Source organism: Manihot esculenta, chromosome 6 (assembly GCF_001659605.2).
Source record: "Manihot esculenta cultivar AM560-2 chromosome 6, M.esculenta_v8, whole genome shotgun sequence".
In the NCBI taxonomy this organism is placed as follows: Eukaryota; Viridiplantae; Streptophyta; class Magnoliopsida; order Malpighiales; family Euphorbiaceae; genus Manihot; species Manihot esculenta.
In genome coordinates this window covers 23,233,220-23,258,313 of record NC_035166.2, presented here as the reverse complement: position 1 = coordinate 23,258,313, position 25,094 = coordinate 23,233,220, and the positions used below count along the sequence as shown (strand labels likewise).

The following is a 25,094-nucleotide window of genomic DNA, read 5'->3' as shown; positions in this document are numbered from 1 at the left end:
AACACAAGACAAGCAAAGGGCTCTGGGATGCTCTCAAGATCAGATTCAATGCAGGTAGCAACAAGCTTATCATTTACGAGTTACAGTCTAAAGCATACAAATTAACACAACAAGAAAGCACTCTGGAGGATTTATACAACGATCTTCAGGTCATCTGGGCCGAGATCGATGAAAGACAACCAACCAAAATCGAAGGAGACAACAATATCCTTATCCGAAATCAGGAAATCCAGGAGGAACGCCTTTACCTGTTTCTGGCCGGAGTACAGTCAGACCTTGACCCAGTCCGTCGAGAAATTCTCAACGAGGAGCCATTGCCGACCTTGGACAATGCCTACTCTCGACTCCGAGGTGAGAAGTTGCGCCGTGCCATCCACCTTCCTCTTCCATCACTAGCGATAGTAGGTTCTGATCTCGTGGGTGCCGGTCTATTGGCTAAAAATCGGTCAGACACAGACAAGTCATCACTCCGGGATGACAAATCGGGCTTAAAATGCACCCATTGCGGCGAATCTCAACACACCCGGGACGGATGCTTTAAGATCATAGGGTATCCGGAATGGTGGGAGGAAAACAAGACCCGTAAGAAGAAAGGAAGGGGACAAGGAGTAGGGAAAATGGCCGCGGTCACTGCCAGCGGCAACCAAAAGGCCGCCTGCGGCAACAATCTGATCGGACAAACAGAAGAAGACTCGGGCGATGGACAGAGCTTAGGGGTTGCAGCGGCGCTACAAGGAGCCAAGAGAGGAGGAGGCACGAGTGTCCCTTATGATCGGGAAGGAGGTATTTTAGGGTTAGAAAGGAGGACAAATGACCTTTCTACCCCTGTATAAATCCAAATGTGCCCCTGCTTGTTTCAATTCCTATAAAATTAAATCCCTTGTCCCGGATGTTTTAGATAAGTTTGTTCGTAATTTCAAAACTGAATCGTTAGCCCTTAATTCTATTGGTCATGCTAACAAGGTACAGAATACTAGTGGGTGGATATTTGATTCAGGAGCCACAGACACTATGACCAATGATATTTCAGATTTTGTTTTGTCAGCCCCACCCTCAAAATCCAATATTCTAAATGCTACCGGTGGCTCCTTTCCCGTCATCGGTGGTGGTACCGTTTCTATAACCCCCACTTTAAATGTCTCGAACAGCCTCTATGTACCTTCCTTATCCTGCAAATTACTCTCTGTCAGTCAGATCACCAAACAGTTAAATTGCAAAGTACTCATGTATTCTCATTTTTGTGTTTTGCAGGATATTCATACGGGCACGGTACTGGGCCATGGTACTGAGAAAGATGGACTGTACTATGTGGAGGAGGTCTCAAGTACTGGGTCAGCTCATTTAGCTCAAGGGTCCTCAATCCGACAGTTATGACTCTGGCACCGGCGCTTCGGCCATCCTTCAAGTGAATACCTTCGTACTTTGTTTCCTGAGTTTAAATCCATTGATATCCCAGTTTGTTCTTCATGTGTGCTTGCTAAAAGTCATAAGAGCACTTATCATATATCCACAAATAAATCTGATACTCCCTTCTCAATAATACACTCTGATGTATGGGGGCCTGCCCCAGAAACTGTCTCACCTGATTATAGATACTTTGTGACTTTTATTGATGATTGTACTCATGTTACTTGGATTTACCTGTTAAAACAAAAATACGAAGTGGCTGAGAAATTTTGTGATTTTTTCCACATGATTAAAACCCAATTTCACAGGACCATTCAAGTCCTTCGATCTGACAATGGGGGGGAATTTGTCAATAATCATCTCCAAACCTTTTTCCAGAACAATGGGATTCTTCACCAAACTACTTGTCCTTATACACCACAGCAAAATGGGGTTGCTGAAAGAAAAAATCGGCATATCCTTGAGACTGCCCGAGCCCTATTGTTTGAAGCGCGAGTTCCTCCTAAGTTTTGGTCTGAAGCAGTTGCCACTTCCATTTACCTCATCAATCGACTCCCGTCTCGTGTCCTTAATTTCCAATCTCCATTGCATACCTTGTCTTCTCATCACACCATCCCTTCTCATCTCAACCTTCCACCTAAAATCTTTGGCTGCATAGTTTATGTTCACATTTCTAGAACACACTGCACTAAACTCGATCCATGTGCTCTTAAATGTGTTTTCTTTGGTTACGGTGTCCATAAAAAGGGCTATCGGTGTTTTGACCCATTTCTAAATAGCTCTTCACCACCATGGACTGCACCTTTCTGGAAGAGGAATATTTTTTTCCCTCGCCAACTAGCAGTGAGGGGGAGACAACGGCAGAATCACCACCACTGCCAAATTGGCTTAGTCAGGGGGAGCTAGAACTTGATCATTCTTCTCTTCCTGAGTTTACACCAGAACTTGGAGAAACTGACCATTTAGTACAGTTCTCAGCCTCAACGTCACAACCAGAACCTGACACCGTAGAATATCCTGAGGAACACACAACTGAGGTATGTGAACTTTTCCCTGTTTCTAATAACCTTACCACTGAACCCATTTCCCTTGAGTTTCCTGAAACAGGCTACTATGTTCTACCCCCTCGAAATAACAGAGGAATTCCACCTAGGAGATATGATCCAGAATTCGAGGCAGCCAGATCTAGATACCCTATGGCAAACGTTACCAGAGGAGAAAGACTATCACCTCAGTTGGTCAACCTACATAAAAACATTTGCTCAGAATGGATACCAAAGGATGCCACAGAGGCCCAGAAGGACAAGAGATGGGTTGAGGCAATGGAGACCGAGATGGATGCCTTGGAGAAAAACAAAACTTGGGAAAAATGCTGGCTACCCAAGGGAAAACGACCAGTGGGATGCAAATGGGTGTTTACCATAAAGTATAAGTCAGACGGAACGGTGGACAGATACAAAGCTAGACTCGTAGCAAAAGGATACACTCAGACTTATGGAGTTGACTATTCTGAAACATTCTCTCCAGTAGCAAAAATTGATACAATACGGGTCCTATTTTCTCTAGCTGCAAACCTAGACTGGCCACTTCACCAATTTGATGTAAAAAATTCTTTCTTGCATGGTGATCTGGAAGAGAAAGTATACATGGATGCTCCACCAGGGTTCACGAGTGGATATAGAAGGGGAGAAGTGTGTCGATTAAGGCGAGCCTTGTATGGGTTGAAACAGTCACCCAGAGCATGGTTTGGGAGATTTACTCAAGCAATGAAAAAATATGGATATCGACAGAGTAACTCCGATCACACCTTATTCTTGAAGAGGCAAGGAAGGAAGATCACGTGTTTGATTATATACGTGGATGACATGATTATAACAGGAGACGATGTGGATGAAATCAAACAACTGAGGGACAACTTATTCCAAGAATTTGAGATGAAAGACCTGGGGATGTTAAAATATTTTCTTGGAATTGAAGTTCTCAGGTCAGACCAGGGAATTTTGATATCACAGAGAAAGTACATTCTTGATCTGTTAACTGAAATAGGAATGATAGATTGCAAACCAGTCGATACTCCGGTAATGGTCAATCACGAGCTGAGCAAGGACTCAAAAGAAAGACCCGCAGACAGGGGAAGGTACCAGAGACTGGTAGGAAAGCTGATTTATTTATCACACACCAGACCAGACGTGGCATATGCTGTGAGTGTAGTAAGTCAATTCATGCACGATCCAAAACAAGACCATATGGAGGCAGCATTGAGAATCGTTCGATATCTGAAAGGAACAGCTGGGATGGGCATGTTGTTCAAGAAGAATGGTCATTTCAGTATCAGTGGATATACAGACGCAAATTGGGCAGGAGATCTTTCCGACAGACGATCTACTTCAGGATACTTTACCTTTGTCGGAGGAAATTTGGTAACATGGAAAAGTAAGAAACAAAAGGTGGTGGCACTGTCAAGTGCTGAAGCAGAATTCAGGGGAATAGCAAAAGGACTTGCAGAAATTTTATGGATCAGAAAGTTGATGTTTGAGCTTGGATTCTCATCAAAGGACGCAGCTGAACTCCGTTGTGACAACAAGGCGGCAATCAGCATTTCTGAAAATCCGGTTCAGCATGATCGAACAAAACATGTTGAAATAGACCGACATTTCATCAAGAAAAAGTTGGAGAGTGGTCTGATATCTTTACCGTTTGTTCAATCAGAGGATCAGTGGGCGGACATCCTAACCCAAGCAGTAGCTGGACGAATATTCCATGATGTCTTGGGCAAGTTGGGCATGCTAGATCCACATGAACCAACTTGAGGGGGAGTGTTGGAAAGAATCCTCTGTCATAATTGTAAATAAATCAGTGATCAAGTCTTACCATTCCTAGCATAGCATGATTCTAAGACATAATTGAGAGCACAATCAAAGGTTTAATTGTTCATATTATGCACTATATAAACCCTGTAACCTACTACACAAAGTGTAAGAAAATAAAAACAGTTTTCTTCCTATAATTTCAAGACTTCTTCCTATAATTTCAAGAGACCCTTATTTAGAGCCATGGATAGGGTGATGTGTGACTACAACGTAGTGAGAGGAAAAATAAAATGATTAGAGTTGTGTAAGTGTAAAGAATAAAAAGTAAAAAAAAATAAATAATGAAATAAGTCTTCATTAACTCATACTCTAAAACACATTATTTTTTATATGATATAAGAGTTCATACCTGTAAAAACTTAAAATTGTAAATGGTGATGTATCATATCATATTACTTGGAAAGAAGATTCTTGATTAAAAAAATAATTAAAAAATAAAAAAACATATAAGTAAAATGAAAATATGAACAAAAGGAATTGGCTTTGTAAGCGTCGTGGGTGTGTAGTTATGGGCATAACAAAAAATACAAATATTTCTATGTGAGTATCTTAAATGAAATAAGCACCCTCAAAATAAGAGAATAAAAAAGAAAAATCTAGGCAATCAAAGAAAATCAATTTTTTTTTATTTGAATGAAAGAACAAAGTAAAAAAATAATAATAATAACTAGAGGAATAAGAGAATAAATAGTTCTAATTTATAGTCTTAGCTAGACTTTATTTGAATATCATGACCATCAGACAATTAGCATTGAATCACTGAAAGTGATCTCCAAACCTTGAATCTTTTATAAAATGGCTTGAGAAATACTTGTTGGAATGATAATTTCAAACTATATGACGTGCGATTCTTATTTTCAAATGGAGGCGGTTGACCGGGCAGTGATTTCAGTTTCACTTTTATTCCCGCTTCTTTTAAACAATCATAATTTTCTTTTATTTTCATTAAGCTGGATTTTTTTAAAAATTCTCACAAAATTTAGTATTCAACTCATCTCTATATTCTAATTTAAGCACTTGTGAACTAGAGGTTTACTGGCATTCACTCTATCCACATTAAAAACATCACTAGGGTGTTTCAAACATTAAATTCAATGATTTTCCCGTCAAACTCCATGGTGAGAGTGTCATCATAACCATTTATTTTCGTTCTAGTAGCAGATAAAAAGGGTCTCCCTATCAAAATATCAAAAAATTTTGAGGATTTATTATCCTCTATAGGAACAATGTAAAAATCAAAAGGGAATATCAAATTATATACTTGCACTAAAATATCATCTAACACCCCATCAGGATAAATAATAGAGCACTCAGCCAATTGAATTGTAACACCCGTTTCTTTTAGTGGACCAATATTCAAAAATTGAAAATCTGATAAATGTATGATATTTATTAATGCACCTAAATCACATATTACTTTTTTTCACACCAATATTGCAATTTTAATAGAAATAGTAAACATACCTTGATCCTTACATTTAGTACGAAGTTTTTTTTGAAACAGAGCATAAATATTTTCATCCATACAAACTTTTTGATAACCTACCAACTTCTTCTTTTCGGTGCATAATTTTTTTAAGAATTTCATACAGCGAGATACCTATTTAATTGCATCAAACAATGATATATTTATCTCTACTTTGTGAAATTTCTCAAGGATCTCTTTTTCTTATTTTTCTTTCTTTGATTTAGCTAGCCTTTATGGAAAAGGAAGTTTAATTAACTAAGTATTAAGTTCAGCAAGTGTAGGTGTTGGAGCTAATGTATTATCTGATTTATGTACTGCATTTTCAGTCTCCAAGTCTGCACTTTTGTCATGCCCATGACTTACCTCACAAGGATTTTGTGAGAACTCTGAAAAGAAAGAAGAAGAAAACTGTTTTTCCTTTTATTCAAGATGTAAAGAATCGTACAAAGATACATGTTATCACTGTGATCTGTTTAAGAAGGGTTACATAACCCTACAGGTCACATGACCTCTAACACGTGAGAGCAAATAAAGAAGTAAAAACTCATCTTTACCCTTACAGAAGACAATTACCCATATAACCCAGGAACATAAACACAATAACACAATATAACAGAACATCAGCTATCCTGTATTCTCTACACGCCCCCTGCAAGTTGGAACTGGGATGGAAACCAGGGGCAACTTGGAGCACAGCCGGTGATGGTGATCTGAAGATAACGGTTTGGTGAGCAGGTCTGCGAGCTGAGCTGTGGTGGAGACATGAGAAGGACAGATGAAACCGCGTTGAAATTGCTCACGGACAATGTGACAATCGATGGCAATGTGTTTGGTGCGTTCGTGAAACACCAGGTTAGCGGCAATGTGCAAGGCAGCCTTGTTGTCACAGTGGAGGGAGATTGGCAGCTGAATAGGTACCTGTAAGTCTTGAAGAATATAAGAAATCCATAATAATTCACAAACAGTACTGGCCATGGCACGATATTCCGCTTCAGCGGAGGATTTGAAACAGTAGGCTGTTTCTTGGTTTTCCAGGAAACCAATGACGAGCCAAAGAATATGCAAAACCCAGTAAGTGACTTTCTGGAGAAGGGGCAGGCAGCCCAATCAGAGTCACAGTAAGCTGTGAGAGGCATAGAGGTACTAACAGGGAAGCACAGGCCTTGATGAAGAGTGCCCTTCAAGTATCGAAGGACATGCATAGCAGCCTCCCAGTGAGGCTTGCGGGGTTGATGCATGAATTGGCTCAGATGCTGGACAGCATAACTGAGGTCAGGCCTGGTGAGATTGACATAAAGAAGCCTCCCAATCAAGCGCCTGTAAACATGGGGATCAGGCAGAATATCTCCTGTAGCTAGAGACAATTGCAAGCCTTTTGGTAAAGGGAAGGGGGCTGGTTTGCATGATTGCATACCAGCATCCTTCAGAATGTCAGATATGTATTTCGTTTGGCTTAAAAGAGTGGCAGTAGAAGATCGGGCCACTTCAAGACCAAGAAAATATTTGAGAAATCCCAAATCTTTAATGGTGAACTTAGAGTGTAAGGCATGTTTGATCTCAGTCATAGCAACAAGAGAAGTACCAGTAAGAAGAATGTCATCCACATATATTAATAAAGCAAGAAAATAATCAGTAGTGCTTTTAACAAAGAGACAATAGTCATGAGCAGACTGAGTGAAACCGAGAGATTTCAGATAACTTGTGAATTCAAGGTTCCATTGACGAGAGGCCTGTTTAAGGCCATACAGAGACCTTTTAAGGAGACAGACTTGCCCTGGCAAGGCCTTATTATACCCCTGGGGAGGATGCATATAAACTTCTTCATCTAAAGTGCCATGTAAGAAGGCATTGTTTATGTCAAGTTGAAACACAGCCCATTGTTTATGAGTGGCAAGGGCTATCAGAATCCGAACAGTAGCCAATTTGGCAACAGGAGAGAAACGGTCTTTATAATCAAGACCTTCAATTTGATTGTAGCCCTTGGCCACCAACCGGGCTTTGAATCTATCAATGTCACCATTTTGTTTACATTTAACTTTGTAGACCCATTTACAACCTATGGCTTTCTTGCCTTGAGGGAGGGTTGTAAGGGTCCAGGTGTTATTTTTTTCAAGTGCATGCAATTCATGTTGCATTGCATTAATCCAATTAATGTTTTGGGATGCTTGACTGTAGGTAGTTGGTTCAGGGATGTGGGAAACATTCAGAACATAGGTTTGGTAGGAAGGTGTAAAACAGATGGGTGAGGGGGAAGGGGAAGCAGTAGTGGTGGCTGAAGCAACAAAGTCCTCTGATTCGTATGAACAATGGAAGCGGTGTGACTTTATGGTCACATCCTGGATTTTGAACTCTATATCCAGAGAGTTGGTAGATGGTTTCATTTACACAGCCTCAGCCAGAGATCTCTGGCTTGAAATCACAGAAAGATTTGGTGAATGTAATGGCACCATGATCTATGAGCTGAGAAGGAAAATATCCTTGATATCTCAAGACAATGCCTCTGCATCTGTCTATTTCACAAAATTAAAGGGGCTTTGGGATGAATTGGGGTCAATGGAAACTCTCCCACCATGCACATGTGGTGCATCAAAGGCAATAGATGAGCTGAATAATAGAAATAGGTTAATGCAATTCCTTATGGGATTGAATGATGCCTACGGGACAGTTAGAGATCAGATCCTAGGCATGGATCCTTTGCCCTCTGTGAATAAAGCCTATTCTATGGTACTCAAATTTGAGTCTCAGAAGGACATTCTGGGAAGTATAAATGGGAACACTGAACCTTTAGTCCTGATGAATAGGACACAGAAACAATATCAAGGAAGGCAGAAAAGGCCTGACCAGAAAAAGGGACACTGTTCCTACTGTGACATGGATGGACATGTCAGAGAGGGTTGTTTCAAGCTAATAGGATACCCTGAATGGTTTAAGACAAAAACCAAAAATAATGGACAATTCTCCAAAACAACCAGAACCATAGGCCATGACAAGAGAGTTGTGGCAGCTGTTGAAGCCCCCCCAAACAGAAAGGACACCCCCATTGACATGCTCTGATACCATGAAAAGAAAGAAGAAGAAAACTGTTTTTCCTTTTATTCAAGATGTAAAGAATCGTACAAAGATACATGTTATCACTGTGATCTGTTTAAGAAGGGTTACATAACCCTACAGGTCACATGACCTCTAACACGTGAGACCAAATAAAGAAGTAAAAACTCATCTTTACCCTTACAGAAGACAATTACCCATATAACCTAGGAACATAAACACAATATAACAGAACATCAGCTATCCTGTATTCTCTACAAACTCTTTTTTACCTCTCAATGTAACAGCACTTACATTCTCCCTTGAGTTGACTATTGTTTGGGAAGATAATTCCTCTTGAGACTCCAATTTGCTTAAGGACGCAGCTAGTTGGCTCATTTGGATTTTCAAATTTTGAGTCTTTTCTCTCGTTTTCTGCTGAAATTCTTAAGTGTTAATTGCTAAACTTTTGACAATATCTTCAAGAGACACACCTGAATTTGATGAAAATGCTAGTCTTTGAGGATTTTGGGAACAGATCAGCATCGTTCCATAGTTGAAATTTGAATGATCTCCCCATCCTTAATTGCTAGTATTCAAGCAAACATCATATTGTCTTTGAGGAGGACCATAAAATTCATGCATTGCATTTATTTATTGTTGCAAGTTTCTTAGACCAATACTTTAAACTAAAGTGGTCAATTGTAAAAGTTATGACACAAGAAAAAAAAAAGAAGAAAATTCGGATACATTATCTTGCCGCAATATATCCCTGTAAGTAAATCCAATATTTAACTATAAGATTAAATGCACTCATAAGTTTAGTTTGGTGGTAAGTGTATCTAAGTAAATCGGAGAGGTCTCAAGTCCTTATTGCAATAATCGATAGAATAATAATAAACACTAGTTACAGAAATAATATAAATATCAAGAACAATTAAAGGAAGAATAAAATCACATAAATCTCACAACTAATCAAACTGAAAACTTAATTATCCTTTAATAACTGAAACTTTAATTATATTTAGCGATATATGTTCATAGCTGAAATACCATAATGAGAAGAATATTTTCAGCATCCTAAACTAATTAATAATGAGAGATGAGAGATCAAATGATCTTGGATGTATCAGAATGTCTTTTTTTATAGTGTTAGGAATTCTAACTTGAAGCATATACAAATAGGTAAAATAAAAATTGAATATATTTTGACATACTAGAGTTATCTGAATTTTTATATTTATTTAAAAAAATATATTTTATAAATGGGAGTTATTTTCTTTACGATACTCAAAGCATTTACAAGGCTCATTACAACAAAATTATGGAAAATGGAGTTGAGAAACTCGATTCATGACTCTGAACCATATCCAGGGATACTTCAGCCATCTAGATAGGATTTGCTTTGCGAAAATTGATTGTTGGTGTGCGCATGCATAAATTGGATAAACCAAAGGGCTAAAGTGAAAAAAATGTGGACAAGATGGCTTACCTCTTGTCCAGCGCCAAGGGTCAAGGCTGCGCTCATGATTCAACCAACTTCACTGCTCCAGCCACTGCCGCTCCTCCCCTCCCGCCCCGCCTGTTTCCGGCCAAACGTCACCATGAGCAACGACCCTGATCAATCCACCAATCTCGACGAAATATTCAAGCAAAAACGGATTCTCAGAACCACAGTCCGCAAGGCCCTCAAGTCCATGGATCCCCCCCTCCGATCACAAGAAGGTAATGTAAAAAATTCTATCATTAGCTCATTGTTTCGAGACCCTTGTAATTAAATCTCATTTGGGTTGTGTTTGCTAGACAATGCAATCCAGAGTATTATCTTAGAAGCTCCATGGTTCAAGTCTAGTCGGAGTTTGTGTGCTTATATAAGTTGCAGCGCTCTAAGGGAGGTTGATACGTCGAAATTGTTAACGGAAATTCTGCGGAATCCGGTGAAAGGTTAGATCTTAAGAGTCAATACTTGTAACCACTGTGGAGTTCTCACTTCTCTATGTTGTATTTCTTTGTTGAAGTATAGAGGGCTGTACTCAGACTAGAAAAAAGCTTTATGTTCCGCGGGTGGAGGACAAGCATAGTCATATGCGAATGCTCAACATCTCAAGCATGGATGATCTAATTGCAAACTCTATGAATATTTTAGAACCTGCTCCAATTGATCATGTTGGAAATGCACGGGAAGATGGTTAGTGTGGCATCCCTTTTCTTTTATGTTCCCAAAATAGATAATGACCTCATGGGATGGTTGATTTTTTAAAATTTTTGTTTGGTCTCCCTTTGGTTGGATGTAAGAACTAAGGAAGTATGAGTATAAAAGATCTCTTGTCTAGCTATATCTCTGTGTTTTGCTAATTCCCTTCTAATAAAATTCTTGTGACAGATAATTTACTTCTGAAAATTCTTGATCTTTTTGTTCTTCTTGTGTATGCCATCCTACTCGTGTCTTTGTCTCCCTTAATCAAGAAGTTTGAGTACTTAAAAGCAATGACAGACAGTTTTGTTCATTCTCTTCAGAAATGACAAAGCAACTTATCAATGTCTTAGGATTTGCCCTTTGTGCTGCTAATTGACATAGTCATGTTCACAAACTACTCATTGTTATGGAACTAATTGCCAGATTGCCAAATACATAAAGAGACATGTTCTTTGCTCCCTTTGCCTAAACATGCATCAGACTTGTGTGATTTATGCACAGGCATAGTTTTGTATTCATTTTAAACACAGTTCAAATCCAGTTAGCTATTATATTTCTTGTTTACATCATCTCTAAAAATTATAATGCTAACGATTTAATCGATTTGTTCATTTCCTTTTTTTTTTGGATTTCATATAATACTAATAGATAATTATGATCTGTAATGTGCAGTAACGCTGGCAAATGACCCAGTTGATTTGTTCCTCCTGCCCGGTAACTGTTTTATTTTTTTATTCCTCGGTCGAAGTGTGTTGTTAAACTCCATAACCGTTATGTTTGGAAACTGGAAACCCAAAGTTCAATAGGTAGCACTCATTTTTGTTGCGCTCCCAGGACTAGCATTTGACAGATCTGGAAGACGCTTAGGCCGTGGTGGAGGGTGAGTTCTCGCATCTTAGCCTAAGCTTCTAATATTCTCATCAGTAACCTGAACCTTTGACAGGTCTTATATTCTCACACCAGACACATACACACCCTCTGCTTTTTAGTTTGTTTCCAACCCATAACTTGATGCTTGAAGTAACCTGCAGGTTCCAATGCTTGTGGATATCGTGCATTGTTATTTCCCTAGAATAATTAGAGAATTCACTTAATTTTTTTGCACATCTTCTATTGGTCATATTTTCATAGCCACTGAAGTTTTCTAATGCTCTGATTTTCTATTGTGCCAATTACTTTTTCATAACTTCAGTATACCCTCTTCTATAATTTGTGTGTTATCTTCTTAACATATGCAATGCAAAATCAAAGTTACTACGACACCTTTTTGAGGAAGTATCAAGAGCTAGCAAGGGAGAGGAATTGGAAGCAACCTCTCTTTGGTATATATTTCTTTTAATCTCTTTCTATTATGGATGCAACAGATGCTACAATCAATTATTAATTAGGTCAAAATTATATTATTTTCTATATGAGACAACTTGCTTTTGTTCTGCAGTTGCACTGTCCTATTCTCTGCAAATCATGGATGGCGTTATACCAGTAACTCCGCATGACGTATTGGTGGATGCTCTTGTGACTCCATCCGGCATGATTCCCATTAACCCATCTGCCATAGAAAGGTTTTGCTAACTAGTTGTCTCTTTTATTTTGCTATAGATAAGAATTATTGTTTTTCCTGGTTAAATGATTATGTTTATATTTGTAGAATGCAGATTTGATGTTGGATGTTGAAGCCACACTTAGATACTTTCTTGAATGGAATTCTAAGACTTGATTTTGGCTTGTAAACTGACAAGGAGGATGACATGTTCTTAAGTGCTTGTAATATTAGGTTGGTGCTATAAAAAAATTCTCATATGCCATTGCAGGAGGCATAACTAATTTTTCAAGTAGCATGAATCATATAGAAACAGAGCTTGATGTGAAACAGGTTTGTGTGATTTGTATTTGTTGTATGAAGCATCTAACTTGGATCTATTTTTAATGTGGATTCGAACAAAGGGTTTTGTTCAATTTTTGATTATTTTAATTTTCTACAAGTTCTTGGCCTTCTTGCATCATAAAATGGAACTAACTGCAATTTTTGAGTTATTGTAGATACAAAATTTGACCATCAGTGATTGTCAATGAATGAAGTCAGGCCATCTTTTTTTCATTTTTCCAAGGGTCAATTTCCCTTTTAGAACCTCTAAATTTTAGGTTGCTGCTCATTTTATGGCAACAACAGTGATTCTTTACTGGTCAATCAGTAGTCTGTTGCTCTTGGCTGCAAAGTGCAGACTGGACTTAGGATTGGTTTCTCAAGGCTTACCTGCAGATGCCTTGAAATAATTTAGGGACTCTAACCAGGTTCAATTCCTATCAATACGTTGGAGAGCAATTGCTAATTTTCAGGGGAATGATTCTGGACAGTGACAGCTATGTCCAGCTCTAAACGCCTTTGTAGCAGTAGCTGGAGATTTCCTATGTTGGAAGAAGTTTTCCCAAGTTAGCTTTTAGAATCAATGGATGGATCACTCATACCTCCATTCTTTGCAACTACTCCAACAATAAACTTCCCATTAAGCTACATCAGACATTCCACAACTGCTTAGTTCCCCAGATTCCATTGGCTTTAACTAGTCATAAGCACCTCCTATGGAAAGTAGTGAAATAACCCTCGTTTATCATTATCTGGACTCAAAATTAAAGAATCTGTAATTGTAATTTGTCTTTGACAAAGGTTATTTTCATCCGTTCCTCCTGATGTGCAACTTGGTCATTACTGTTAATGGAGATTTGAAATAAATTAGAGATATACATAGAGAAACAATCTCTACCAGCGATATTCTACTCTCTTGGCCACAAGGTTCATATACACTATGACTTATTTGCTCTCTCCCATTCCCCCGCTGGGTAGTTTGATAATGTTGCTGCTTCTTCCTATGCATGTCAACTCAGCTGACCCTGACTGCAGATTTCTGTGTTGCCAACTTAAAAAGCCTCTGCATCTTGCAAAATTGCAGCAGAAAGTCTACAGATTATCTTGGTTTGAGCAAAAACGGTGACACGATATTGGGTTGGTCTATGACTTCAACTCATGCTTTTGCATTTCCTTGATGCACACAAAAAATCAAAGAAGGAAATACTAACACAGAAGAAAAGAACTCGGGAAAAATCTCAAGATTCATTCAATTCATCACAAGTAACTGCAATCTAGAACAGATTGTCTTTTATGTTGATTTGTGTCTAATGTTGATTAGTGTGGTTGTTAAGCTGTTACAGTAGTTATAGAGTCGTTAAGAGCAGTTATATGGAGAGAGCAGAACTCTATGTAAGCTCTATATAAGGGATTTAACCGAGGGTATGCTATGATTGAAGGAGAACTCTTACTTTCTTCTCAAGTCTCGAATTCTTGTTATATTCTTCCTTCTTCCATTATTCTTTCTGCTGAATTCTTCTTTGGTTGCATCATATGTCTAACAACGCTTGCTAATCTCTCTAATATATTCTAACAAAATTGCAACAAATCTTAACTACTCAACCAACTCTGATTATATCACATCAATGGCCTCAATACTCTCGGAATTTCAATGAACAGAGTAGACTTCGCTCCATGTGGGCTGAACCCCCCTCACTTGTATCCTCGTGCAAGTTAGACAGGGGTGGTCGTAGAAGGTGAGCTCTTCGTAGCATTCGTGATAACGAGCAATGTTGGAGAAGGCCAGGCCGTCCCTTTTTCTGCTTTCAACAGTCACTTCCCTAGATCTGTTATCGCCCCAACAACTCTTTTTTGCTTCTGCAGCTTCAATTCAGAATCAAATTTTAACAAAGGCCAACTAGGGGAAGATACAATCAAAACCCTAGAATCCAAGTTTGGTTCTTAATCATTCTTGAAAATTCCCCCCGAGCACTGAAATCGGTGATTCTTTGACTCAGGACCAAGCAGGGCTAGTGAAAATGGGTTTCGGTTGAACGCCAGAGATGTGAAGGTACAATAACAAGGATTGCAATTTGTTCATTTTGCTTTTGATTTCCACGTGTAATTTATCTTTCATAACACACTGAATTTATCCATTCAATTTTTAAACATCTTCAGTTCAACATCTTACAATCTTATCCTTAGGACATTTTGTTCAAGATTGATGCATTTTCTACAACCGATATTGAATTACAATTTCAACAGCAATCATACATATGAGCAACACATTTATGCACCAGATGCGGAAGCTATAATGAATTTCCCTCCAAGTAAAGAAACAGAAGAACAGTTCTTGTAGTTTGATTATGTTCTTTCAAAGTTTCCGCCAATCTGCATATGCAGCCATTCTGATTGTGATGCTTGAGCATAATCCCTCGCTGTCTGGGAGCCAAAGATCATTCCAGCAGCATCAAATGGCTGTGCACCAACCTACAACAAGAAGTTGACTCGTCAGAAAGATAGCAACAAAATCGTTTTACAACAAATGTTTAGAATCTGACTTTAAGAAGAGATTATCTCTCTTCAAGATGAAACAAACAATATAAAAAGGATAATGGTCAATATGGTAATCTATAGTATAACATAATCAATATAATGTAAACCGATGAACAAATGATAAGCTGAGGAAAAACAAACATGCGCTCTGCAAAGTACGAGGCAGTTCCCACATGTGAGAAATTGGCATTCTAAAGCCCACTCATTGCCAAGCAGAAGTTTGTATTTTAGATTGATTAAAAGCACTTCCTGATTCCCAAAACCCAACACCTTCCCCTCCCCCCCCCCCCCCCCCCCAAACACAAAGGAAAATAGAACTTAAAAGAAAACTGGCAAGTGGTGTTTTTATAACCAATCGAAAGCTAAGCCATATTAAACAGAATGTCAGCACGTAAGAACTTTTTCCTTTTCACTTGTATTATGATATGCAGAGTGTGATGAAAAAATTTGTGAAGTGATAAACAGATAATAAATTTGCGATACGAAATAGAAGATTATAATAGTTGAACAAGCATAGAAAAATGAATAGAAAATACATATAGTTACGGAATCAGGTTGTTACTTCAAAGATATGCAATAAAGACAAACTTCAAACGGTGTCTTGGACTGCTGTAATCATAAAATGAGGCTATTTTGAAGGGGACAATAAGTTGAAAATTCCAAACTGACAGCTCCAAGTTCCTTAATTTCTTAGAAGTCATCATTAAATAAGGAATAAAAATGCCAATGTGCCAGAAACTAAATCTAAATTGCGACAAATCTAAGTAGGTAATAGCCTGTATGATGACAAAAATGCTGAAGTAACCCGCCAGTATAGTAGACTTACATCTTTTGGATGGAAGCCTTCTAGTGCAGGGTTCACGTTCATTCTTGAATTAACTGCTTCTAGCTTCATAGACAGGAACTACAACAATAAAGTGAAAATAGCAAAGCTCCAGGTTCAGGTTCAGCAGAAGAGAAAATTTGAATTGTCATATAAGTGACAGTCAAATTGGAAAATTGGAAAAATTAAGATACTACCTCAACTTGGTGCTGTAGTGATTGGATGTAATTAATTATCTCATCAAGAACAAGTGCTTTACCAATTACCTGGTTGTACAAGGAAATCATTCCAAGTCAAATGAGACTGAATTAGGAACTTGTGTGACACCCCTAGATGTTAACAAATGTCTATTACATACAAATCTCAATATTGGCTTACAAAACATGAGGTATAATATAAAGAAGGTGAATCCATTGTATATCCTCTTAGCCTAAATTAGGCAGAGTTTATCTGCAACAGTACAGAAACTGGGCTAAGATAAAACCAAGTCGACAAGAGTAAGCACCTTATTACACCCAGGAACCAAATCTTGGAGCATCTTCATCCTTTCACTTATCTTTTCTCTCCTTGCCTGCCAAAGCAGAGGTTCAGTAAGTAACCTCATTATCCAGAAGGTTTTATTAAGCAACACATCTCAACCTTGAATCGATATGCTTCTTTAACATAAAATGATACACTTCTATATCAACCTAGCCTACATTTATAACCACATTAAGTCCATTATCTTAGACACAGAGAAATGACTAAAAATTTCAACTTTAAGATGATTCAAGTGAATTACTCTTTCTGCTAGACTGTGACTATCAGTCGCTTGACCCCTTCTTGCTCTCACATGAATATAGTCTTGATTAGGGGGCACAGATAGTTTGCTGCTTTGCTCAGACTTCTTCTTATTGGCAACAGAAGTTGGTGCTACTTCAGCCTTCGAATTACTGCTCTCATTCCTGGATCCTGATATTTTAATCCGCTTACCATTTGAATCGTTCTGTTACAAACTCAAAAGTATAAGACGAATGGTTGTAGGATTTCTTTTGTAAGTGATAAATTGTCACAAAATGAAAATACATAAATAACAATATCAGGTTTAGAAACCACTCCAATCTAGCCTCTCAAGATTTAATTATACAAAGATGGATATATCACACATATAATAGTATAACAGTTATAAAATCCATTTTCATTTGAAAAGAGTTCAGAGAAATTTTACAGATCGAAGGTCACAGGTGGAGTAAACGTCTCAAAAACTCATAACCAACCAAATAGTCAAATTGCTGAGAAAATATAGCACGAAAATACAAATTTTAAATTTATTTTAAAACCCAAAAACTCTTTACTTTCTCTCCCTTTTTTTCATAGAAAAGACCTTCACTTTCGCACAAAATTTTGAATATCTATCAATTGGGACCAGAAAAATAACAATTCTGTCAATTCGAGCCACCCTTAATTCCAAATACAAACCAACAAAAGACAACCGTCACCCAAAAAATAATATCACTATTCTTCCATTTTCTTATCAACTATACAGAATGAGAGAGGGAGGAAAACCATGCTAAAGACAATAAATTTTGTAAAGAACCAACCAATTCGTTGCCACTGCTGGAAGTAGAAACCATCTTAGATGAATCGTCTTCTAAGCTCAAATCCCTCCTCTTCCTTCCATTCCCACCGCTCCCACCAACGCTTTGCTCCGTCACGGTGGATTCCTCCACTGACCCATCCCGCTCCCCAAATGCCCCAGTCAAATTCCCCATTCGGAGACCCAACCCACCAACACCAACCGCCTGTCCATTAATTGCAGGACAAGGCCAAATTTCGGTCAAAGTGTAGGAAGATGGATTAGCTGCAGAGAAGGAGGTCTCATTTATCAATGGAGGATCCATAATCTTATCAGTGATTGGGTTTCATTCAAAAAATTCAGGTGTTCTGAATTGAGATAGAGAGATAAAGGGTGAGTATTTTTCTGAGTTTGGATAGAGAGCGAATTAAAACAGTGAGAAAGCGAGCAGAGCCAGAAATCAAGTGATCTCTTTTCCACTCCACTTGAGGTTGGGGATGGTGTGCGCACTACGCCCGCGGCGCCATTTATCCTCTTAACGGCTTCAGTTGGTCCCTTCTATCATAGGAATATAGAATTTTACTAGTTTATCCTCATCGTTAAAATTTTACCATTTTAATTTTTGAGATAAAACACACCTCCATAAATTTTAACATAACTAATAAATTAATTCTCTTATTTTTAAAATCGATTATTGTATTTTTATTTCATTTAAATAGGAGATAATTTTATTCTAAAATCTATTTAAAAAAAAATATTTAAATTTTATAAATACATTTAGTATGCGTCAAAAGGTTTACATTTCTTTTCATCCTTTTTAACTTTTTCTGTTTACTTTTTCTGAGAGATACGTAATGTACTCATCATCTATTCATCAAATCATGAAGATTTATCTAACCGGCCCTTTTTATCTCCAGGATGAGAAATTTGTCTCCCAAGAGTGTTAGATGGACTGTCGAGTCCGTCTTTGGATCCGACAACATAATCCGCCTCAAGTTTTGCTATGATAAATACCACTTCTAATCGGACTTTTTTTCTCAACATGACTGGTCGTAAGGTCCTCCAGACTTAGAAGGAGGCAAGTTAAGCTCAAGACACATTATGAAAACTTCTTGAGAGCCAACAGAGGGCTCTTGCCTTGGAGAAATTCTTTGACTTATGATATTTCATGTAAAACTGCTGCTTAGAATTGGGTTCTTTGGGATATTGATATTGTTGAGATTCAAGTGAGATCTTTGCATCAAGAGAAATCGAAGTCGCAGCCCATCTCCCATTCAGATTCTTGGGACTTCGATTCCAGTTCACTCTCTTTAATCTCCACCATATCTAGCACTTTTACTAGACAAGAAATTTGGATCTCCAGCCTCATCTTCACGATTTGGTGAATAGATATTAGTAATTTAGCATTGTATATCTCTTTAAAAAAAAAGTAGGCAAAAAGAGATGAAAAGGATGAAAAGAAATAGAATAAGCTTTTGATGCATAATAAGGGAATTGAAAGTAATTTCAGTTTAGACAGAATAAAAATATAGAGATTTAAGTGTTTAATTCTAAAAGTAGGGAGATTGATCTATTAATTATTCTAAAATTTAAATGTTAAAATATAATTTATTATTTTTTAATAAAATTAATTATTTAATCTCATTATATTTAAAAACATATTAACTAATTTTATAACTGAATAATTATAATTTTGATTTTAGATAGTTGAATATTTATGTTTTTAAGTTACAATAGTTGTAATTTTGATTTTAGTTAGTTGAATATTTATGTTTTTAAGTTACAAGGACCCAATTGAATTTATACGAAAAGTTAGTGGAATTAGGTCAAGAGAAAAAAATAACGAATGCAAGATTATGGTTTTGCTCCGTCGACGGAGAGCGACTTTATCTTTTCTCCGCTCGGTGATATCTAGTTTTATTTGCTTTTAATGAGACTTGTCTCTTTTTCTTTACATTTTATTTGTTATTGTTGGATTGTGTCGATTTTAATCGCTGACCGGTGGTGAGAATTCGGTTTGCGAGTCTTCTTTTTGCCCGACTATTACATGGTGATGACGGCAGTTTAAGACCGGGCCGATGCGTCCGGCAATTACCATTTCCATGCCAGCCCTATCGCTTTACCTCCTTTAGATAGTGTTTGTTTTATGGGAGAATCCTGTGTTTGCTTGTTTGGCTGTGAGTGACTTTTCTCTATATCGTTGTTTTGAAGTGTTTTTTATTTTAACTCCTCCTTTGCTTTCTATTTTTTTCATTACGTCTGATTATTCTGTTTGACTCGCTATTTTTTTCATTACGTTTGATTCTGTTTGACTCAATGCATCTCGTTGCTCGTCTGTGGATTGCTTTTCGGCATGTACCGGTCATCTTCTTCGCTTGTTTTTCCTGGTGAGACTGGCAGTGCTTGGTAGTTTCAGGCAGTGGAAGTGGTGCAGTGGTGGAGCTGGACAGACATGCTCTTGGGCTCTGGGCTTTGCATATGATTTTGAGTTGAGCTAGGGTTTGTTGTATTTGGGTTGAGCTTTCTGTGTTCTTTCTTGTATTTGCTAGCCCAATAGACTGTAAGAAATGCGATGAACATTTGCAAAAAAAATTACAAGGACCAATTATAAACCAGATGGTCGTTATATTTAAAAGGAAATAGTAATTAGTTAATAATTTTAAAAAATAAAAACTAACTAATGCAATTTTTTAAAAATAAAGATAAAATAATTAATCACAATAAATTATAAAAATTAAATAATAAATAATTAAAACATAACAAACCTAAACATAATTTTAGACCATTAAAATAAAACTCAATGGAACTGATTTTTGCAGAATCGTTATGAGATTTATAACATTCTGAAATATTAATTAATGAGAAATATTGTTCTAAATAAAAAATCATTTCATAATAAAATAATTTATTTTATATTGTTTAGTTATAATATTAAAAAATAATATTAACAAAATTAATTTCTAAAAAATATTTTTTTGATGTAGAAAATATTTTCTTTGTTTAGTATAACTTAGAGAAGTTTTAAATTTCATTTGTTTCAGTTTAATTATTTAATTTAATAATTGTTTTTTCCTAATTTTAAGGAAATGAATAATTTTATTATTTAAGTCTTTCATCTATTTATTTTAAAAATTATTATTTTTTATATTACTATAATTTATCATGTATTATAATTATTATGGTCATTAAACTTGATCAAGTAAAATAGAAATTACTGAATAACCTATCAATCTTTAATAGATATTGAAATATGTTGGATTTTCTAATAAATTTAATTTCGTAATATAGTTTAGATCCAAAGAAATGCCATGTTAGATATATAATTATGTGAGTTAGTGGCAAGTGAAAGTAAATAGTTTCAATATATAACCTATTTTTGTTACTTAATTATAATTTAGAAAATATAATAATAATAATAAATTTATATATAGTAATTTTAATAAAATTTTTAAAATATAGACTGATTAATTATAAAAATACTTTACCTTAATCAAAGGTAGCCTTAGCTTCTTTATTGTTTTGAGAGAATAGCGAATAAATTAGTTTTACATCGCAATCAAGAAAGATGAATGAAGTTAATCAAGCTTGGCGCAATAAATATTTTGAAAACAATGCCAAATCGAGGGAAAATAAATAAAATTTATACGAGAAGTTAATTTGAATTGAATTGAATTAATTTAGTTGATTAATTTTTTTATACCTTATTTTAATATTATAAAATTAAATTAAATCACTTCAAGTTTTTAGAATTTCACCTTTCTATATTATTAAAATAATATAATGTCATTAATTAATTGATTTATTTGATTTCATTAAATTTTTTAATTAAAATTAAATTGAATATTTTTTTTAAATTAAAATAAACTGAAAAAAATATAAAATAAACTAAAAAATAATTCAAAATCAAACTGAATTTTTTAATTGATTTGATTCAGCCAACCATTTCAATTTAAATAAAATACTATATGAATATAACAAAGTACTAGCCAGAAGGGGATATGAATCTATAATACCAGTCTTTTTGTCAGTTAGCTAGAGAAGTGAGAGCAGAGCATTACTGCTTCCTAACCCTTGTGCCCTTCCCAGTCTTCTTGTCTTCTTTAGTTGTTAGAGATTAATATTCAAAGAGTTTTTCATAAAGCAAGTGGATCATAAATATATGAAAGCCTCTTCTTTTTCATGCCTAACTTAGGTTTTGAAATTCTATTATATGCTGTATATATCACCTTCACATCTTCTCAATATAACACTTTAGGTATTTCCTTCTTTCAAAGTACATCAATGGATGTCACTATCATCTACCATGACAAATTATGAAATATAATAAAGGGACAAGATATAAACATTATTCAATAATATTATTTATTTGAGTAGCTATTAATGTTTTAGTGGTGATTAACAAAAAGTTAAAGAAAAGTTACATATTATAATTTTTTTTAACTTTTAAATAATAATATTTTGATGAAAGAAAAATACTTAATATTATAACAATCGAAGAGTTCTATTTTTTTTTAAAGTAAATTTATTGATTATATTAATAAAATTTCATCAAATTAAAGAGAATATTATTTCAAACAGAAAGATAATCTCTAGTCAAAGTATAAGCAGTTAAATAGTATTACGACGAACTTATTTAATAGAAATATCAGTTCTATAGACTAACAAAAATTTAAAATCATTCAAAATCAAACCCCTACATAAAATAACTTAGCAAAAATACTCCTCAAGCGCCTGTCTAAACCCTTGCATAAGATAATTTGGCAATGATACTCCTCATTCTTTCGTATCTTTCAAACATAAATCATTAAAATCTCCCGAACAAAGTCACAAAAGAGAGTTTATACGAAATAAAACTCGAATAAGATTCTATGACTGACATCGTCGTTGCGATTCCGGAAACCCATAATAACCCGTAAAACTCCATTGAACATTATTTTTCGAAACAACTAAATTAATAAAATTTAAAGAAAAATCAACAAAAAAGTCTCCTCCCAATAATTGTTTATTGACTGAGAAGCAACTGTGAAAATATAAAAAATTACGATTTCCATATGAAAATTAAGAGTTTTTGTTTTCATAAAAAATAAAATATCCGACTTATAATTAGCAACTAAATCCTTCAATGCATTAACGGTTTATCATTGACGTAGATAATCTTTCATGAGGAATGAAAAAAAAGAAATTAGATTTAAAGAAAAGAAAAAAGTAAGAGTATCGAGATACAAAAGAATTATTCTATTAAAAGTGTACAAATGCTCAAAATCATTGTACCGGTTAAAAATATAAAGAATTTATTCTTTATGAATTTTATGAAAAAGGTAATGAGATATAGCATTCAACTCAAAATCTTAAAATCTATGGATGTTTTTGTCTTTTTATTTAAAATTTTCATTTATTTAATTATTTTTTGATATGAGAGTTCTGATATATGCATGATCTTAACAATAACTTTCGAGAAAATTGCCCATTTTTTGAAATGAGGGTTCGTCAAGCATTTCTTACAAAATTAACGTAGAGTTAGAAATTTAAATTCAATTATATTATATATTACCCAAGACTGATAAGATAGATCCTACTATAAATATAGCTTTCTTTTTTAATTTTTTTTTTTCAATTTTTACCATAAGTGAATCGTGTCTACATGTCATCCATGTTTTTTATGGAGGGGAAATGAAAGGTCAGATGATCGATAAAAAAAGAGATAATAGCAGAAAATTGAAAGTGGGGTTTACTCAGAAGGTCAGAAGTTTCTTTCGGCTATACTTACCCAACAGATTGTGCCATGCCAAGAATGATGTCTCTCGCCTACTAAAAAGGCCTAAGGCCACCCAACTCACTACTCTTGAAACATTTCACATTACTCTGAGGACTTTCGAGAGTTCACATTGCTGAAGCTTCTCAATCATACATCCAAGTGGGAGTGATGATTCATGACTTTTCTCATACTTCTGAATGAAACTTTGTACATTTTTGCTGCTGAATTAGCAACCACTGTTTGGAATTTAAGCCTGATTTATTGGTAACTAAAAAATTAATGGTATATACATTTACTTTCATGATCGCGGGTGGCTAGCATTAAATTGGGCTCTGGTACAGGCACCGACTCAGCTTTTGGGTCCAAATTGTTCATCATTGCTCTTGCTAATCTGCAAGACATTAATGAGAGTCACAAGAAAGTGTTGTCCACTTGTCCTGCTGTCGCTTGAAGTTGAAAGGTACCAAAGGCTCCTCTCACCAACGAGACCGGTCCCAGTCCTATGATCTTGAGCAGTGAGCACCTCCACCTCGTGCAATTAATATTGGATAGAGCCATCCTTCACTCCTCTTCAAAGAACGGAACAACAAACAAAGCGAAGGCCCCATTTCTCCAGGGCATTACTAGAACTGGCAAAAGGTGTTTGATGATGGTCCACTGAGAGGCCATCAATAATGCAAACATCTAAATGAAGTTTTCAGAAACAGGGTGTGTCTATCTCCTTTTACTTTTTTAAATGCCAGTTTTTGACCCAACAAGCTTTCCATTTTGCTTATCAAACCCGGACTTCGAATGCCTGTGTCTGTGAAAATTGCATTAACTACTTAAGAAAATGGCTTATATTATAGAGTTCGGTGATCTGTATTTTCAGCATGGTTGCACCATTTTCTTGTACATGTACGAGCATAATCACTTGTTATGATACAATCACTTGTACAATTAAGCTGCCCCATACCCAGAAGCGAAACATGAAATTAATGGACGAAGAGCCCTCTCCAGCTAAGTGAAGACTACTTAAGAATCACTGCGGTTCTGGTCCCAACCCATGCACGCCACACTCCTTGCTCCAACTGCCAGTCACACCTACATCCTTTAATAGTTTCAGAGTCGAGTGATCCCAACGAAATATAGCAACACTTGGCGATAGCAGTGTGGGCTGGTCAATGAGGCTCTCTATTACCAGGACCTGGAACCCAATTGACTCGTGTCTTAAAAGGCTAAGACCACTAAAAAGTGAGGTCCATGAACCAGAGAAAAGGTAAAATTTCCATATCATATATACTGCTTTGCTGAGCAAAGCCAATATAAAGAGAACATTTGCTTTTGAACTAATAGCCTCATTATACTAGAAATTTCTGTTGATTCCAGTTGTGAACGTCCGAAGGATGATTCCTGCGGCTCTGCCGCCACCTAATGAAGTTGTTAACCTCTTAATATCAAGCGCAAGGAAGGATCCTGCACAATTCCATGCTCATCAAACTATGACAACCACAACATCTTGTAGCTTTTTATGTATACTCGAATTAAAGTAGCAGGTTCTTAACAAATATAATATTATTTTAGGTGAAATTTTGGAGAAGATTTCAAGAAACA

General features: G+C 36.0%; 3 protein-coding genes across 4 annotated transcripts; 2 read left to right on the top strand and 1 right to left on the bottom strand.

The window, feature by feature from the left end:
- Positions 1–7,983: 7,983 nt before the first annotated feature.
- Positions 7,984–8,799, top strand: LOC110617924. Its single transcript, XM_021760922.1, has one exon. It carries the CDS (start codon positions 7,984–7,986, stop codon positions 8,797–8,799), a length of 816 nt encoding a protein of 271 aa, XP_021616614.1.
- A 1,260-nt stretch (positions 8,800–10,059) lies between these two features.
- Positions 10,060–12,951, top strand: LOC110616576 (5-formyltetrahydrofolate cyclo-ligase, mitochondrial). 2 transcript variants are annotated; one of them, XM_021758993.2, is made up of 8 exons: positions 10,060–10,497; positions 10,576–10,716; positions 10,796–10,960; positions 11,642–11,683; positions 11,804–11,849; positions 12,221–12,291; positions 12,408–12,531; positions 12,625–12,951. In XM_021758993.2, the coding sequence occupies exons 1-8, from the start codon at positions 10,245–10,247 to the stop codon at positions 12,641–12,643; spliced, it is 861 nt and encodes a 286-aa protein (XP_021614685.1). In that variant the 5' UTR covers positions 10,060–10,244; the 3' UTR covers positions 12,644–12,951. The 2 variants fall into 2 exon arrangements, with proteins under 2 accessions (XP_021614685.1, XP_021614686.1); XM_021758994.2 differs by having other exon boundaries at positions 12,618–12,951.
- Positions 12,952–14,937: 1,986 nt separating this feature from the next.
- On the bottom strand, positions 14,938–18,260 carry LOC110616602 (transcription factor bHLH79). Its single transcript, XM_021759027.2, has 6 exons — positions 17,772–18,260; positions 16,973–17,176; positions 16,697–16,762; positions 16,389–16,457; positions 16,195–16,272; positions 14,938–15,302 (listed from the first exon to the last, which is right to left on the bottom strand). Exons 1-6 carry the CDS (start codon positions 18,069–18,071, stop codon positions 15,177–15,179), a joined length of 843 nt encoding a protein of 280 aa, XP_021614719.1. The 5' UTR covers positions 18,072–18,260; the 3' UTR covers positions 14,938–15,176.
- Between the last annotated feature and the right edge of the window lie 6,834 nt (positions 18,261–25,094).